At 55.0% G+C, this 15,400-nt stretch overlaps 3 protein-coding genes across 4 annotated transcripts in view; all 3 read right to left on the bottom strand.

The window, feature by feature from the left end:
* Positions 1-227: 227 nt before the first annotated feature.
* On the bottom strand, positions 228-7,088 carry LOC110328207 (intercellular adhesion molecule 5). Its single transcript, XM_021207601.2, has 11 exons — positions 6,819-7,088; positions 5,684-5,953; positions 5,225-5,545; positions 4,429-4,716; positions 3,964-4,218; positions 3,612-3,860; positions 2,835-3,077; positions 2,472-2,750; positions 2,142-2,381; positions 1,402-1,665; positions 228-626 (listed from the first exon to the last, which is right to left on the bottom strand). The coding sequence occupies exons 1-11, from the start codon at positions 6,898-6,900 to the stop codon at positions 364-366; spliced, it is 2,754 nt and encodes a 917-aa protein (XP_021063260.1). The 5' UTR covers positions 6,901-7,088; the 3' UTR covers positions 228-363.
* Positions 7,089-8,479: 1,391 nt separating this feature from the next.
* Positions 8,480-9,616, bottom strand: Icam4 (intercellular adhesion molecule 4 (Landsteiner-Wiener blood group)). Of its 2 annotated transcripts, XM_021208062.2 has the most exons (3): positions 9,247-9,616; positions 8,828-9,133; positions 8,480-8,688 (listed from the first exon to the last, which is right to left on the bottom strand). In XM_021208062.2, the coding sequence occupies exons 1-3, from the start codon at positions 9,614-9,616 to the stop codon at positions 8,576-8,578; spliced, it is 789 nt and encodes a 262-aa protein (XP_021063721.1). In that variant the 3' UTR covers positions 8,480-8,575. The 2 variants fall into 2 exon arrangements, with proteins under 2 accessions (XP_021063721.1, XP_029399473.1); XM_029543613.1 differs by having other exon boundaries at positions 8,480-9,133.
* An 817-nt stretch (positions 9,617-10,433) lies between these two features.
* Icam1 (intercellular adhesion molecule 1) overlaps positions 10,434-15,400 on the bottom strand; it is an 11,642-nt gene continuing 6,675 nt past the window's right edge. Inside the window, exons 3-7 of the mRNA XM_021206580.2 lie at positions 13,386-13,691; positions 12,643-12,930; positions 11,932-12,189; positions 11,589-11,837; positions 10,434-11,498 (exon numbers count right to left, since the gene is read on the bottom strand). Of these exons, the coding sequence (XP_021062239.1) occupies positions 11,329-11,498; positions 11,589-11,837; positions 11,932-12,189; positions 12,643-12,930; positions 13,386-13,691 (1,271 nt within the window). The 3' untranslated portion in view covers positions 10,434-11,328. The remainder of the gene's footprint in view (positions 11,499-11,588; positions 11,838-11,931; positions 12,190-12,642; positions 12,931-13,385; positions 13,692-15,400) is intronic.

Genomic DNA, 15,400 nt, shown 5'->3' with positions numbered 1-15,400 from the left:
GGAGGAGGAGGAGGAGGAGGAGGAGGAGGAAATACAGGCAACTTTATTCCACTGAAGATGACGACCCTTGCTCTCAGCAGATCTGCTGTAGAGCTATGTATAAATCTCCAGGAGGAAAACACACACACACACACACACACACACACACACACACACACACACGAACATATATACCTTGAGTTTGGGATTCAACCCCCATTGTTGCACATTACAGACAAAGACCTAGACTCCTTTATAAAAACTTTATTGAAGGGAATGGGTAGAAAACGGGGGCGACGCCCCTGGAGTTGAATAAATAGAGAGCGAACAATACATACGTCCACCTCTGTGCTTACGAGGCCCCTGTGGGAGCTGGGTATAGGCTCAGGAAGATGTCAGCTGGATAGCGAAAACCTCGCCATCTGCAGGTGACTCGGCAGTGCCTGGGGTCTCTGCTCCGCCTTCTGCACCCGGTGTCCCGCCCGCGCCATTGAGACACACCGCCTCGCCTGAGCTCTCAGCCTCTTGGACGTTGTACTCGCCCTTCTTGCAAGCGGTGGATTGCACGTAGAAGGCCAGGCCGGCCCCTGCGGCCAGCAGCGCCGCGCCCCCTGCCGCACCGCCCACAGCGACCCACAGCCATGGACCTGTGGGCGCAGACCCTCGACAGCTTGGGCAAGCCTCCTGTCTCCCTTGAGCCCTCCATGCACCTGTCATTGCAGCCCGATGGAAGAGGCCCCAGAAAGGCCTCTCTCTCCTCAGGGAACCCTCAAATACCTATATACAACCCTCTTAGGCCATGCGATTATTCGCCCTTGATGACCACTCCCATACCCTCTAATGACTCCGTTCCTCTCATCTTCCTAAGGAGACAGCTTGGAGGGACAGCTCAGCACTCCTCTAGCTCTGACAGCCTCCAGCCCCAAGACAGTCATTAATCGGGGCTACCATCAATATTTCTGACCCCAGTTCCCCACAGTAACACGGTGAAGAGTGAACCGAATCACCCACTCTATACACACATACACACACACACACACACACACACACACACAGTGTCTGTCCTAAGAGGTCCTTTTTCCCTTTTGGGTTTGAAACAGGTCTAATGTGGCATAGGCAGGTCTTGTACTCCCTGAATAACTGAGGACGATCTTTTAAATTCAGGACAACCACCTCCACCTCCCAGGTGCTGGGACAAAAGGTGAGCAGCATCGCCTTGGCTTTTGCCCATTCTCCAAGCCTCCACTTCCTTACCCTAATCTATCCCAAACAACCCCACCCATCAGACACTCTTGGCCTCTACCTTGGCTCCCTTTGATCTTGCATACAGAGAGGAGAGTGGGAGTCAGTCACCCCAAGGCCTAGGTCACTCCTTGGTACATGTCCCTCGCCCCACCTCAACCCCAGGAGCCCGCCACTCACCGGCCACGCGCACCGTGATGCGCCGTGCGTGGCGCCCATGCGCATTGGTCGCTGCACACTCATACTCGCCGCCATGGCTGCCCATGGCGCCCGCCACGCTCAGCGTGCTATTGTTGCTGGAGAGGCCGAGGTTGAGAGCCCCCGGGGGCGCACGCCAGCTTATCTGGGCTGGAGGCCAAGCCTCTGCTCGGCAGGTCAGAGTGAAGTTACCACCCGGCCGCACGCTTGGGGGCGAGGCTGCCAGCTCAGCCACCACAGGCCGGTCTGCAGGGAGATGAAGACGCTGCTTAGCAGTAGGCGTTAATCAAACACCCTAGGAGGCCTGAGACTACCCTTCTTGGGATGGACCTTCTTGGGATGGACGGGCAAAACTGCTGCCTCCCAAGCCACCACCCATCTGCCACGGAAACAAAAGTGCTTTTGACTTACTGAGGGAGATGGGGGTGGCGATTCAGAGAAGTCTCCCATGACTGGGGTGGGGCTAAGAGACAGGGAGCCAGAGAGGGCTTATGTGATCTTGGGGGACCTGTAGCCAAGTTGTCCTGGATAGAGAGCAGACTATCCTGGAAGAGATCTGCCTGTCTCTGCCTCCCAAGTGTTAAAATTGAGAGTATTGGGAATAGCATATACAGCTTTGTGGGTGCTAATTGAGCACCCTACCCACTGGACTACATCCCAGCCCTCACACGGCACTTTTCTAGTGGGCTGAGTCCTCTTCATTCAGCGCTGTCCTCACTCACATTCCACACCCACGGTGACCGTCCGTGAATCCGTGCCATGCGCGTTGGTGGCCACACAGCGGTAGGTCCCCGCATCCTCTCGGGACACCTGTGGCCTCTCCAGCCTGGTGGCACCCTCCCTGGAGCAACGCACCCGTGGAGAGGGGCGGCCCCTGGCACTGCAGGCCAGCGCAGTAGCCTCAGCTCCTTCCAGCCAGGTCTGGTGACTCGGGCAACTGGATTCATCCATCTGTGGCGGCGCTGCAGATCAGCCACCATAAGGAGGGACGTCAGGGAAGGCAAGGATCCTGGGACACCCGGTACTTTCCGCCCACCTGGGCCCCTGCTCACACTCCGCGCTCACGACGACTGTTTTGACCGTGGAGCCATGCCGGTTGGTGGCGTTGCAGAGGTAAATGCCCGGTGACAGGTTACCAGGGGTCATAGAGTTTCTAGGACCAGAGTTTGAGGACACCAGGGGCAACACTATTCCTTCGCTTGCACCCTCCGAGCCCACGCACTCCACACGTGGTTCTGGCTTCCCATCAACTTCACAGGAAAACAGCTTTCCAGATCCCTCTACCCACGTCCAGTTGCTGGGGCAGCCCAACTCCTCAAAACTGGGACCATCTAGGAAGCAGGGAAATAAAGAGTTGACATAGAGGACAGAGGATGCGGGTGCAGCCAACTTCTCCGCAGTCACCCTCTACTCACATTCCACCGTGACAGCCACATTTTTGGCCGCTGATCCTCTGGCGTTGATGGCTTCGCATCGGTAAGTGCCAGCGTGCTCCCGGGCCACACGCAGAGGCCCTTCTATGACTTCCTCCTTTCCAGAGCGCACACAACTCACACTAGGTGGTGGGACCCCGTGTGCCACACAGCTAAGCGATGCCTCTGTTCCCTCCAGCCAAGTAATCTGTTCTGGGCAGCCTACACTGTCCAGCGCTGGGGCATCTGGAATGGATTTGAGTTTGGGTTTTGGTTTGTTTGTTTATTTTGAGACAGGATTTCCCTGTGTAGACCAGGCTGGCCTCAAACTCAGAGATCCTCCTGCCTCTGCCTCCCGAGTGTTGGGATTAAAGGCGTACATTACCGCTGTTCTATGCCTCCGGGAGACAGCTTCTCGCTCCTCACTCCGACAGGAACCATTTTATTTATTGATTTACCCACACTCAATATGCGTGTGGGTAAGCATGAAAAGATAGGCATTCTCTCCTCCCACCTTCACATGGGTTCTGGCGATAACGTCAGGTAATCATGCCCCTTTCCTAAGGTCTCAGCATGCTGTTGACTGGTTCCCACAAAGCACCCCCAGGTACACTCTCTTGACTGCCTGTTTTTGCCAGACTGTGCCCAGTCACCACATCCGACCTATCACTTCCCTTCAGTACTTTCCCAATCCCTGCGGAACCCAGCTTCTTTCCTGTCTGTATGGGCCAGACTCCCCTAACTCGGTGAACTTGAGCATGCACACCTCTCCCGACTCACATTCCACGGTCAGGGTCACATCCTTGACTGCCTGGCCTTGCCCATTGACTGCTGTGCATCGGTAAGTGCCTGCAAGGGCACGGGTCACTGGACCCAACAGGCCCAACGCTAGCACCGCCCCGCCCTCAGGCCTTGCACAGTGCACCGAGGGCTCAGGGTTTCCACGGGCCTCGCAGTGGAGGGTCTGCTCTGGACCCTCTGGCCACGTCCAGCTCCTGGGACAATCCAAGTCATCCAGCCGAGGTGCATCTGAGGGCATGGGGCAGAGGAGATACGATAAGGGATAAGGTTAAAGATGGGGCGTGTAATAGGGTCTTTGGAGGTCACAGACATAAGGTGAACATCCACTCACACAGGACACGAAGCTCAGAGCTCTGGTTCTTTCTTAGAATTTCCCCGTCCACATCGAGGGCAGCGTCGCAGAAGAAGCCCCGCTTGTCGTCGTTCTTTGTAACATTTAACTGGAGCTCAGCGGGCTGCCCCGGGACCGCAGCTGGAATTCCCTCCAGGGTGACAAGGGCTCGAGCCCCTCCCCAGCAGCTTATGGTCACCATCTTTCCCTCGGGGGCTTCTGGCTCACTCAAAGTCAGAAGTGGAGCCGGAAAGCCTGGGGGTGGAGAATTGGGTGGGGTTCACTCCCCACTCAGGTAACTCAACCCCATCTATTTATTCATTTCCAGCTTCTACCGGCTCCTGCCCTGGAACTCTCAGGCCCTGCTTTTTCTGGTGTAGACGTCCCGCCCACTTTATAGGCTCCGCCTCTGTGAGACTCTGGCCCCGGCCCCAGCCAATGAAGGCCCCCCTGGATTCCCCTTACTGTAGACAGTCAGGTTTTCCTGGGTCTCCCTGCTTTCGCCCCCGAGGGTCACGACGCACATCAGCTGTTTGGTGCCTTCCTGTTCTGCGCTTGCTGTAGCTGTGGCAGTGGCCACAAGGCTGTCCCCATCGAGGGTCACATTAGGATGGAGCCTCTGATCTCCCAGAGAGAGATAAACCCCGGCTTCTGGGGCAGGAAACAGTCCATCCAACGTGCAAGTCACCGGCCTTTCTGAGCCCACTTCTAAGACTCGGGGAGCAATAAGACTCGGGGAAAGTGGAGGCATGGCTGGGGTGGACAAAGAACAGGGTTTGAGTTTATGAACTAAGCATTCAGTGATGACAAGCCAATTTGCATGCATTGTTTGGTTTCATCCTAAAAATACAGAAGGGTAGGCGAGATGGCACCGCAAGTATAGGTGCTTGTTGCTAAGCCTGATTTGGCTCGATCCCCAGGACCTACATGATGGAAAGAGAGAACTAAACTCCTACTTATCCTTTAACTTCCACACATGCACCGTGGCATGTGCATAAACGCATGTACACACACACTCTTTTTCTCTCAATAAATAAATGCATAAAGAAAAAAAACCACAGAAGAAAGCGTAAGCTAGTACTTGTGTTGAAGCTGCTAAGCCTTTGGGGATTTAACTATGCAGCCCTGACTATGTAGACCAGGCTAGACTTTAAATTCACAAGAGATCCGCCTTAGTTCTGCTTGGGCTGGGATTTAGGGCCTACACCACTATGCCTGGCTGCCCTAAACTTAAAACCTGTCAGTTAGGGTCCATACTCACCAAAGGTGTGGAGCTGTCTGGGGGCCGAGCTATTTGCAAACAGTCCCAAGCCGTGTGGCCGCAGGTCAAGCTCGGCGAGGCATGAGAAATTGACCCTGTGGTCCTCCCTGCGCGCCAGGACCGTGGCGGTGAGCATCGCACCCCGCGCTCGGGGTGGCTCGCCTACGAAACTGCGGCGAATCAGCTCCTGGTCGCCCCGCAGCAGGGTCAATGTGAGGCTCGCTCGGGGTCCTGCTCCCGGGACCCTGCAGCTCAAGGTGAAGTTCTCGCCCACTGGCTGCCAAGAAGGGAGCGGTACCAACTCTACCCGATCCGGTCGCTCTGCAAGGGACCAAAACCTGGGCTTTAGCGAGCTGTAGTGCTCTCAGGACAAGCCTAGGAAGGAGGAGCGGAGAACGCGTGGGCGGAGCTTTAGGGGGCGGTCCAGAGACCCAGGGGGCGTGTCCACCCAGTACTCACGGAAAGTTCGGATGAGTCCACGCGCTTGGAGTGTGCGGCGCGCGCAGCGGAAGAAGCAGACCGGCTGGGTCTCAGGCTCTCGGATGTCTACCAGCTGCCGAGCCAGCCAGCGCAGACCCCTCTGGGTCCCGTTTCGGCGTAGCGAGGTCTCCAGGCCACCGCGCTCCGGCCGCGGACAGTTAGTGCTGCAGTTGAGCCACAGCGAGCCCCCGCGCTCCACGAGCGCCACGCGGGGCTGAAGGTCCGCCCAGAAAGGTTCTAGCGCGACCGCTGCCCGGGAAAACGCGGGCTCAGCCTAGGGACCCCATCTCTGAAATCTTAGCGGCCCCCATATCCCAAACCAGGGGTGTCTGTAAGGACGAGGAGAGACCACCGCCAAGAAATAGCACGGGAGTCCCGCATCCCACTCAAGATTCGGGACTGACGCACTCTTAGAGGGGGCGTCTCTTGCTGTCTACGGCAGAGATGGGGGAGCTCGGTGCAGGGATGGGGTCTCAGATGAACACGTCAATAGTGAGGAGGAGATTCCAGTTGGGGGGGGGATGGGGAACCAAGTCACTCTTAAGACCCTGACAGGTCGTCAGGAAATGGGGGGAGAGACACCGAGGCTGGGGGCGAAGGCAAAGTCGAAATGAGAGACTGAGTCAAAGGTTTAAAGGAGATGTCCCCAAACTTGAGTAACTTGGACACAAAGCCACAAGGCTGGATTCGAGGAAGGAGCCGCGGGGAAAGCCCTAGAAAGCCGGTTGCCAGGGCTCCAGGTGGATGGGGAACAGGGCCTCTGAGTTATGACAGTTGAGGAGATAGGGTCTTTGAGGATCATAAATAGGGATGATGCCAGTCTGTGAACCATAGGACACGACAGAGCAGGAGAGAACAGGAGAGCCACAGTGTCTCCTGAGACAGGTTGGGTGCAAAACCCCGAATCCAGAAAAGGTGCTGGGTTCAGATCTGAAAGATCGAGGTGTGTTGGGGTGGAGGAAGGACGGGGAGAAGCCCCGAGCTCCAGGTGGTGGCAGAAGCGTGGGAAGCTAGAAGAAGGTGGAGCCTGGAGGGGACACCCTGGCCGCCCTCTCTGGTCCTTCAATTCCGCCCCCGCCTTATCCACCTGGCTCCGCCGGCGGGCTCTTCTTACCTGAGATGCCTAGGATCCCCAGGCCCAGGGCAGCCCAGAGGCCGAGGAGCGCTCGGCGCAGCCCTGGCGAAGGCCCCGGCATTGCCGCCGCTGCCGGGGAGGGGAGAGCGCAGAAGGCGAGGGGAGCGCGAGTGATGGAGAGCGGGGCTGGGAGGACCGCGCAGCGCAGCGGGTGGAGTGTGGGGGTGGCAGAATTGCGCCCAGGGATTGGTTTAAACGTTGGTAACTTGGTTTCTAAGGAGGGGGCGGTGACAGAGGCGGTGATGGGGGGCGAGCTGACAGGAGGCGAGCGCGCACTGGGCTTCTCCGGGCCTTAGTGCAGGCGAGCTAGCCAAGCAAGAGCGGTCCCCCGTGGGGGAGGGATCTACATGGAGGTCGGCCTAATGGTCTAAAGCCTTCTGGGGGCGACCACGCTCTCCCGCGTCATCCCTGGCGAAGGAGGGAAGGGATGCTGAGAGGCCCTGCCCAAACACCCACCACAATAGGTATAGAGTCTGAGAGAGGCGCTGGGTCTCCAAGCCACGCCCATCCTCGGCCCCTCCCACCAGCGCCCCTTGGAGCAGGGGTGGATGGAGAGGTTGCTTGTATTAGCTTGGGGAGTCACAGTATGCAGTAAATGTGGTTCTAAGAGGAGAATGTGAGGATGCCTTCCTTAACTGCTGTTTCGCTTTGACCTCCAGCAGGCTAAGTATGGGAGCCACGCCCCTAAGACCTCCTCCGCGCACGCGGCGAAGGAAGAGGGGATCAAGTGCCAGCGAGACTCGGACACGTGTGCGTGTGCGCAGTGTTCGCAGGCATCTAAATTAGAGTCGACTCCGGCACCCGATCTTTATTTACCCAGAGTGCAGCGGGAATGTGTCTACAACGCTGTTGTGTATCTATTCTCTCAGCAGAGCTTCTGCGCGCTCCTCGCCAGGAGCGCCGCCGCCACTACTGGGTAACTAGTGCGAGATTCTGCAATCCACGCTGGACCAAAAGATCAACTGGGGACACTTTTGTCCTCGCATCTGACCTCAAGCTTTGACATTCCTCCCCACATGCATACCTGACTCGGAGACAACAAACACAAACACGATGCCAGGAAGCAAGTCTGTGACAGCTCACGTGGCCTGAGCAATCATCTCTAACTTGTTGCTAAGATAGATTTCCTATCTGGGTATCTGCTTCCTCTACTACTTGGAGAAGGCCCCGCCCACTCGAGTGTTTCTTTTCCCTACCCTCCCCCCCCATTAATGATAACCTTGGGGAACCAGGTCTAGCTCCACCCGCTGGCCTCAGCTAGTAACGCACAGGATCTGTAGTGGAAAAGGAGGGAGAAGGGAAACTTAGCCTCCAATCAGAGCTCCGGCCTGTATCAGCGGAGCCAATCAGGAAAAGCCATACCAAGAGTCAGCCCTGGAGGGGAGGTCAGTTTAGTCTTTCTGCCCCGCACAAATAAAGCTCTAACAAAACTCTACGCAGACGAACTTCGGTTCTAGGACCCCATGCTGGCCTTGAAGGAGAAACTTCAAGGTGTTGTTTCCTCCAGTACCGGGGTTTTAAAACCAAGGCCAGGCAAACGTACTACCCCTAATCTACTAATCTTCACCCCCTACGTAAGAAATTTGGAAAAAGTAGGGTACCTTAAAAAGGAAACTACTTTCTCCAAGAACCATGAGGCAGAGGAAGACTTTATTGTTCCAACAAGAGACTCTGAATTAATTACTCTGGGGTTCTTTTCCCCATCCTCTTGTCAGGCATCGAAAACCGATCTATAACTAAGTCTGCACAGCCAGGTACTTGCGCACGTAGACAGCCCCCACAGCCAGGAGGATACCCACCAGGGTTGCGATGGAGGTAGAGGCCAAGGCTATGGAGGCTGGGCTTAAAGCTGTGGGCAGGAGTGAAAATCAGGAACGAGGAGGTCTGAGGACCGCCAAGCGTGGAGCCCACGCCTGTTCTGCAGGCCCCCTTGGAGTGGCAACATCCCCTCTCCCGCACCCATTCCCCGGGATTGCAGGATGCCTCACCGAGGACTGTCAACATAACAGGTGCCGAGCTGCTGCGCACCACTAGCCCGTCGAGATTGAGGCGCGCGTGGCAGGTGAGTGGCTGCCAGAGGTCGTTGAGTCCGGCCCGCATCACGTAGGTCAAAGTGACATTCGCCAAATCTGAACCGGTGAAGCGCTCCAGACTTTCATGATAAACCACTCGGCCACCTCTCCTCAGGCTCACCACCAAGAACCCCACTGGGAACACGTGTGTCACATAGCATCGCAGAGTGTACTTGTGGCCCACTAGGACCGGAGGCTCCAAGATCACGCTTCTGGGCCGTTCTAAGGCAAGAGGGATAAGGCCCACAGGCACCCCTTAAAGCAATTGCCAACTATCCACTTCCTCCACCCCTCTCCCCTCAACCCAGCCCGGCCTGAGCCCCGGTCTCCCTCACTGTAAGCAGTGATCCTGGCGGTGGCCTCTCGGGTTTCTCCTGCGCAGGTGACGACGCAGCGCACCTTGGAATTCCAGGCCCTCACATCCAATAGCTGGTAAGATACCCAGCCGGATCCATTAACTATCTTTCCCTGCCTCAGTTGGGTGCGCAGGCTGGAATGCACCGGCAGGGGGCAGTTGTGGCTGCAGTTAAGCCACACTGAGCCCCCGGGAGGCACTGCCTCTAGCTCCGGATTAAGACGCACCCAAAAAGGTGCTGAGGTCACGGAAGGCGCGGGAGGGCTTTGCATCCACTCTTGCTGGGGGCTCCCATCCCTTGGATAGGCAGCCACCAGCAAAAGCGACGGGAGCAGAAGGGCAGACTCCATGGCACAAAGCCTGCGCTGAAGTGCGGGCGGAACGCCAGGGAGTTTAGGCTGGCTCCAGGAGATAAGAAGGAACCCTGGCCACGCCCGAGGATGGGCCCCCGGCCGCCCTGATGAAGATACCTGCCTCCCTCCCATCAGACCCTACAATCAACCAAAAGCCATTGCACAGTTCTGGACCTGCTCTTTAGTTTTTACTTAAGCTCCAAGAGGAAGTACACTGTAGCTGACTTCAGACACCCCAGAAGAAGGCTTCAGATCTCATTATGGATGGTTGTGAGTCACCATGTGGCTGCTGGNATTTGAACTCAGGACCTCTGAAAGAGCAGTCAATGCTCTTAACCGCTGAGCCATCTCTCCAGCCCCCAAGAGGTCTTTAAAAATTAATAAAATAACGCTTGGTGGTGGCACATGCCTTTGATCCCAGCACTCCTACGTAGAAAGATCTCTGAGTTCAAAGCCATCCTGATCTACACAGGGAAACCCTGTCTTGAAAAACAAAGAATTCTAAAGTAGATTTTACTAGACATGGCAGTGGCTTTGTCGTTTAATCCTAGCATTCAGGAGACAGGCTGGCCCATCTTAGTGAAGTCAAGGCCAGCCCATTCCACATTGTAGATTCCAGGACAGCCAGGGCTAAAAAGAGAGCCTGTCTCAAAAGAAAAAAAAAAGGGGGGGGGGGTCCAGAGGGGAACCAACCTGATCCACAGGCTCAGAGTTAGGGTTAGGTTACCAGGCAACCCTGAGGCAGTATGGGAGTCAGCGGTCCTTAGGGGTCTGGCTAACTGATGTGATGACTGTACTCCAACTCACAAGACGCTCAGGCCAACAAAAAACTTTATTGGTTCAAAGGAAAGGCTTCTGTGCTGGGAGGGGTGCCTACCCTCCCACCGCAGCTTGCAGGACCCTTCTAAGGGGTTGGAATGTTTCCTTCCAGGCTTTCTCTTTGAGGTGGAGCCACATGGGGGCGTGCAGGGACTGACCATGATTTCATGAGCATGAGGCTCCATTGTTCAGCTGCTGAGGCATGGTGGCTGACGTTGGGAACAAATGTAGGAACAATCGTCGGTGGGGAGGTGCTGGGACGCTCCAGGGTGTGGAGGAGCAGAGAACCACTGCTAGTCCACATAGGGTTTATGTGACAGGTGAAAAAATTGGCCCTTTTGAGAAAAGCATCCTGACCCATGGAGAAACCCTCGACCCATGTGATCTTTCCCCAGGACTCTGTGGTGTGCACGGCCACTGCAGCAGGGTCCAGGCCATAACTTATACATTCACCTGAGCTACTATTTACAGAGTCCTCAATAAATAGCTGGTAAAACTCTAAATTAATAAATACATCAAGAAGAGTTGGGGACCATGTCTCAGCTTTCCTGTGTCGGAGGAAGTGTGGTCGTCTTGCTTGTGTCTACTGGATATCACGTCTTCCTTAGGCAGGGACCCCTCAGCAGGGGCAACAGAGAACAAAGTCAGCCTTTCTTGGCTGAAGGCCCACCGGGCTGTAGGTGCGTCCTGGTCACACATGTTCACAGTCTTGCTCCATCCTCCGAGTCCTCTTGTCTCTGAGGCTACAAGTGTGCATTCCCCCGGGCCACCATCCTGTCCAGTGACAGCCAGAGGAGGTGGCTGAGGGTAAATGCTAGCTACCGTTCTGTTCAAAAGCAGCAGCAGCTGTTGCCCTGCAGGGGGACCAGGCAGGTATGTGTCCAGCAGGCTCAGGGAGGTGGGGCTTGTGCCTTGAGTTTTATGGCCTCCTGAGCCTTCTGTAACTTGTATATCCTGATCTTCCTCTGGTGGTTATAAACGTAAAAGACCACTCCCAGGAGGCCCACAGTGGCCAGTACTGTCACCAGAATGATTATAGCCAAGTTATTCTCATGGTGGTCTGTGTGGTAGAGACAGAAGGGAATGGTGAGAGTTGAGGCCCTGGCACCTAGCCCACCCCTCACCCAGCCTTATATCCTGGGATACTCACACAGCACTGTCAGGTGCACGTTCCTGGTGACATTCCCATGGGAGCTGAAGGCATGGCACTCGTAGGTACCATTCATCTCCCGTTTGACAGACTTCACCACCCCGACGGGCAGCAGGGCACCATCTGCCTTCCGTCTGCAGGTCAGCTTAGGAGATGGGTTCCCCCAGGCCTGGCATTTCAGAGTCTGCTGAGACCCCTCTCGCCAGGTCCAGTTCCCCAAGCAGTCCGTCTCGTCCAGCCGAGGACCATCTGGAGAAATAGTGTCAGGGACGGAGATCAGGGAAAGTTCCGAGGGCACGTGGGGCGTTAAGAAATGGCTATCACTCCCCTGCAGCCGACTCACACAGCACATGCAGTTCCAGGGTCTGGTTTTTAAACAGGGTCTTTCCAGCCACCTCCAGAGCGGCAGAGCAAAAGAAGCGTCGTTTGTGGTCCTCCGGGCTGGCATTCAATGTGAACTGGACCTGCGGGGTGGGTGGCCCGGGCGGAGCACCGCTCAGAAGCACCACCTGCGACCCACTGTGGGCTTCACACTTCACAGTTACTTGACTCCCTTCTGAGACCTCCAGCTGGCTCAGGGTCAGGACTGGAGCTGAAAAGTCTGGGGGGCAGGACACACCGTGAGTCCCGCCCAATGCAAGCCCCGCCTTTGACCACAGCCTCAAGTACAGGACCTCCAGCGTCAGCCTCAATCTCCAGCACTGGCCATCCAGGAACTGGGCCTTTTGAAAGGCCTAGCCCCACACTTCTTGAGACAGGGGCTCACTGTGTAGCCTTGGCTGGCCTAGAACTCATAAGGAGTCTTCCTACCTCTGCCACCCCTGCGCTCGGATAAAAGCAGTGCTAAGCCTCCCTTCGGTTCTCTCTCTTCAAAGTGCCACTACCGGTGCCAGTCCTTACTCCTGAATGAGCTACCAAGTTAGGCTAAGCCCCTGAAGGGCCCACCTATGGTGTCTGTCCTGCCCTTGTCAGTCCCACCCCTTTAGTACCCCTCCCTTGGGGTCAGTCAGGTCTCAGCATCTCTGTCTCTGGACTAAACCCCGCCCCTTCTTACTGTAGACTGTTAAGGTCCTCTGCGTCTCCAGGATCTGGTCTGCCAGCTCCAAAACACAGCGCAGCAGCAGGGTTCTGTCGAACTCCTCAGTCACCTCTACCAAGGCAGCGGCTGACACAAAGTCACTGCTATTTGTCATCTCCTGGGTCAGCATCCGGTCTCCCAGCTCCAGGTATATCCGAGCTTCAGAGGCAGGAAACAGGCCTTCCAGGGAACAAAACAACTTCTGCTGGGTGCCCACCTCCAGGAGGTCAGGGGTGTCGAGCTTCGGGTTGGTAGCCGGAAGATCTGGGGAGAGAAGACAGGCATGAGCAAATTGACTTCCAGGGTCTGGTTTTTTAACAGCAACTGCCCAGCCACCTCCAGGGCCGCAGAACAAAAAAAAAGTGTCGTTTGTGATCCTGGAGGCTGCCACTCAGTGTGAGTTGGATCTCTGGGGTCCACCCACACACACACCCTTTTTCTTTCTTTTTATTCATTTATTTGCTGTGTATATATGTATGTGACTCACTTGTGGAGGCCGAAGGACAACTTTCAGGAGTCAGTTTCTCCTTTCGAAGTTGGGAATTGAACTCAGGTCATCAAGCTTGGATGCAAGCCCCTTCCTTTACCCACAGAGCCATCTCGCCATCCCCAAAGCTCCCACTATCTGGATTACTATCTTCTCAGCACCTTTCCCTCATTGCCGGGATCGGCTTCCTCCCAAGGACCCACTTGCCCGCTGTGCAGGAATAGGACCTCACCGAAAGTCCGGAGGTGCCGGACCTTGGAGACATTAGAAAACAATGCCAGCCCTTGCGGCCTGAGGTCCAGTTCTGTGTGGCACGAGAAATTGGCTCTGTGGTCGCCTCTGCTAGCCAGCACCGTGTATGTGATCTCCTTGGTGTGCCTGTCCACTGGCTGGTGGCTCAGTATCTCCTCCCCACGGAGCAGCACTGCTGAGAGCTGGGTCCGCGGTGCTCCACCGTCCACGTGGCAGCGCAGGGTGAGGTCCTTGCCTACTTGCTGCCAGGCGGGCAGAGGATCCAGTTCCACACGCTCCGGGAACGCTGCAAGGAAACAGGGTTGGGCTCCTGTGAGCTGGACTGCTGTAGACATACCCACACCTGCCTGAAGACTTCAGTCTCCCCCAAACATGTCCCACCACGTAAGCAGCCAGGAATGCAGAGAGCTTGGGGGAAAGCTAGGGAGGGGGTCAGAAGTGTTTGCAAAAGGATCGTCAACCATTCCCAGTAACGGTAGCTGAGGGGTGGAAATACACTCCAAAATCTATCATCAGGAAACTGCAAATAAGTAGGAATATGTGTATCTGGGTGTGCTAAAGGTTGAGGGGGGCGGTGACCCAGTTTTAGAGGACTTGCCTACCAGACAGGAAGCCCTGAGTTGCATACCCAGTCCCACAAATAAGATTAAATTAAATTAAATTAAATTAAATTAAATTAAATTAAATTAAATGGACCAGTGAGATGGCTCAGTGGGTAAATGTGCTTGCCACATAACCTAAGTACCCAAATTCAATCCCTGGATCCCAGGCTGGGCAGCAGTGGCAGAGGCCTTTAATCCCAGCACTTGGGAAGCAAAGGCAAGTGGATCTCTGTGAGTTCAAAGTCAGCCTGGTCTATAGACTGAGTTTCAGGACAGCCACAGCTACATAGAGAAATCCTGTCTGGGAAAACTGACAATCCCTGGATCCCATGTAAACTTGGACAAAGAGAATAGCTCCACTGAGCTGTCCAGCCTCCATATGCTCACCTGGCATGCAGATGTGCACTTGCATGCCATACACACACACATACAATAAAAACAACAAAGGAGCCGGGAGGGGTGGTGCACACCTCTAGTCTCAGCATCCGGGAGACAGATCTCTCAGTCCAAGGCCAGCCTAGGCTACAGAGTGAGTTTCAGGGCAGTCGGGGCTACACAGTGAGACCCTGTTTTTCTCAAAGTAAAAATAAATAAGACAAAACAATAAAAGCTGAGGGTGGTGGTACAGCCTGTAATCCCAGCCAAAGCAGGAGACCGGCAGGGCTACGGCTAGAGGAGAGTAAGTGAACTGAGGTATGCAAAACTAAGCTGCGCTCATGTCAAGACTTTCTCTAAGACGAATCCATGAAATCTTCACAGTACCAAAGAGCTGGGGTGTGCAGGTCCAGGGCCAATTCTGTGTTTTTGTGCGATAGTAGTTACTGGAGACCCTGTCCCCAAGTTAAAAAGAATTAAGGCTGTACCTCCATGGTAAAACCCCTCATAGAATCAACCAGTGAAGGGCCGAGGGCGTGGTTCAGTAGTGGAACCCCAGGGTGATCACAAAGCTTTGGCCTCTCTTTTCTTCTCAGCCTTACTTTTCTTTCTTCCTTTCCTATATTTTTCCTCTCCTTCCTTTTTTTGTTTGTTTTTGTTTTTTGAGGTAGGATCTCACCTTGGCCTCAAACCTGTGTCTACCCTGCCTTAGCCTACCCAGGAGTAGGGATCATGAGCCTGTAGCACCTCGTCCAGCACAGAGTCTTCTCTTAGGTAAAGATGCTGTAAATTAGGTATTATATGTCTTTAATCCCAACACTCAGAAGACATAGGCAGGCATATCTGTGAGTTCAAGGCCAGCCTGGTCTCCACATCAAGCTACGTAGTGTCAGTTTTAAAAAAAAAAAAAAAAACTCAGATATTACAATTCTACAAATACAGTGTATAGTGGTACCCCTCCCCATCCCGTTTAATCTCTTTTTCTTTTCTTTTCTTTTCTTTTCTTTTCTTTTTTTTT

Source organism: Mus pahari, chromosome 10, assembly GCF_900095145.1.
Source record: "Mus pahari chromosome 10, PAHARI_EIJ_v1.1, whole genome shotgun sequence".
NCBI lineage: Eukaryota > Metazoa > Chordata > Mammalia > Rodentia > Muridae > Mus > Mus pahari.
The sequence above is the reverse complement of the archived record's forward strand: the minus strand, read 5'-3'. Positions and strand labels throughout refer to the sequence as shown.

Excerpts from the sequence above, each read along its gene's own strand:
- LOC110328207 (XM_021207601.2), bottom strand. The coding sequence starts at position 6,900 with ATGCCGGGGCCTTCGCCAGGGCTGCGCCGAGCGCTCCTCGGCCTCTGG. Across the intron at positions 3,078-3,611 it reads TGTGACCCTGACCGTGGAAT|ATGCCCCAGCGCTGGACAGT; the intron begins GTGAGTCGGGAG and ends AATCCATTCCAG. Across the intron at positions 1,666-2,141 it reads GGTCACCGTGGGTGTGGAAT|ACCGGCCTGTGGTGGCTGAG; the intron begins GTGAGTGAGGAC and ends ATCTCCCTGCAG.
- Icam4 (XM_029543613.1), bottom strand. The coding sequence starts at position 9,616 with ATGGAGTCTGCCCTTCTGCTCCCGTCGCTTTTGCTGGTGGCTGCCTAT. Across the intron at positions 9,134-9,246 it reads CGCCAGGATCACTGCTTACA|AACGGCCCAGAAGCGTGATC; the intron begins GTGAGGGAGACC and ends CTCTTGCCTTAG.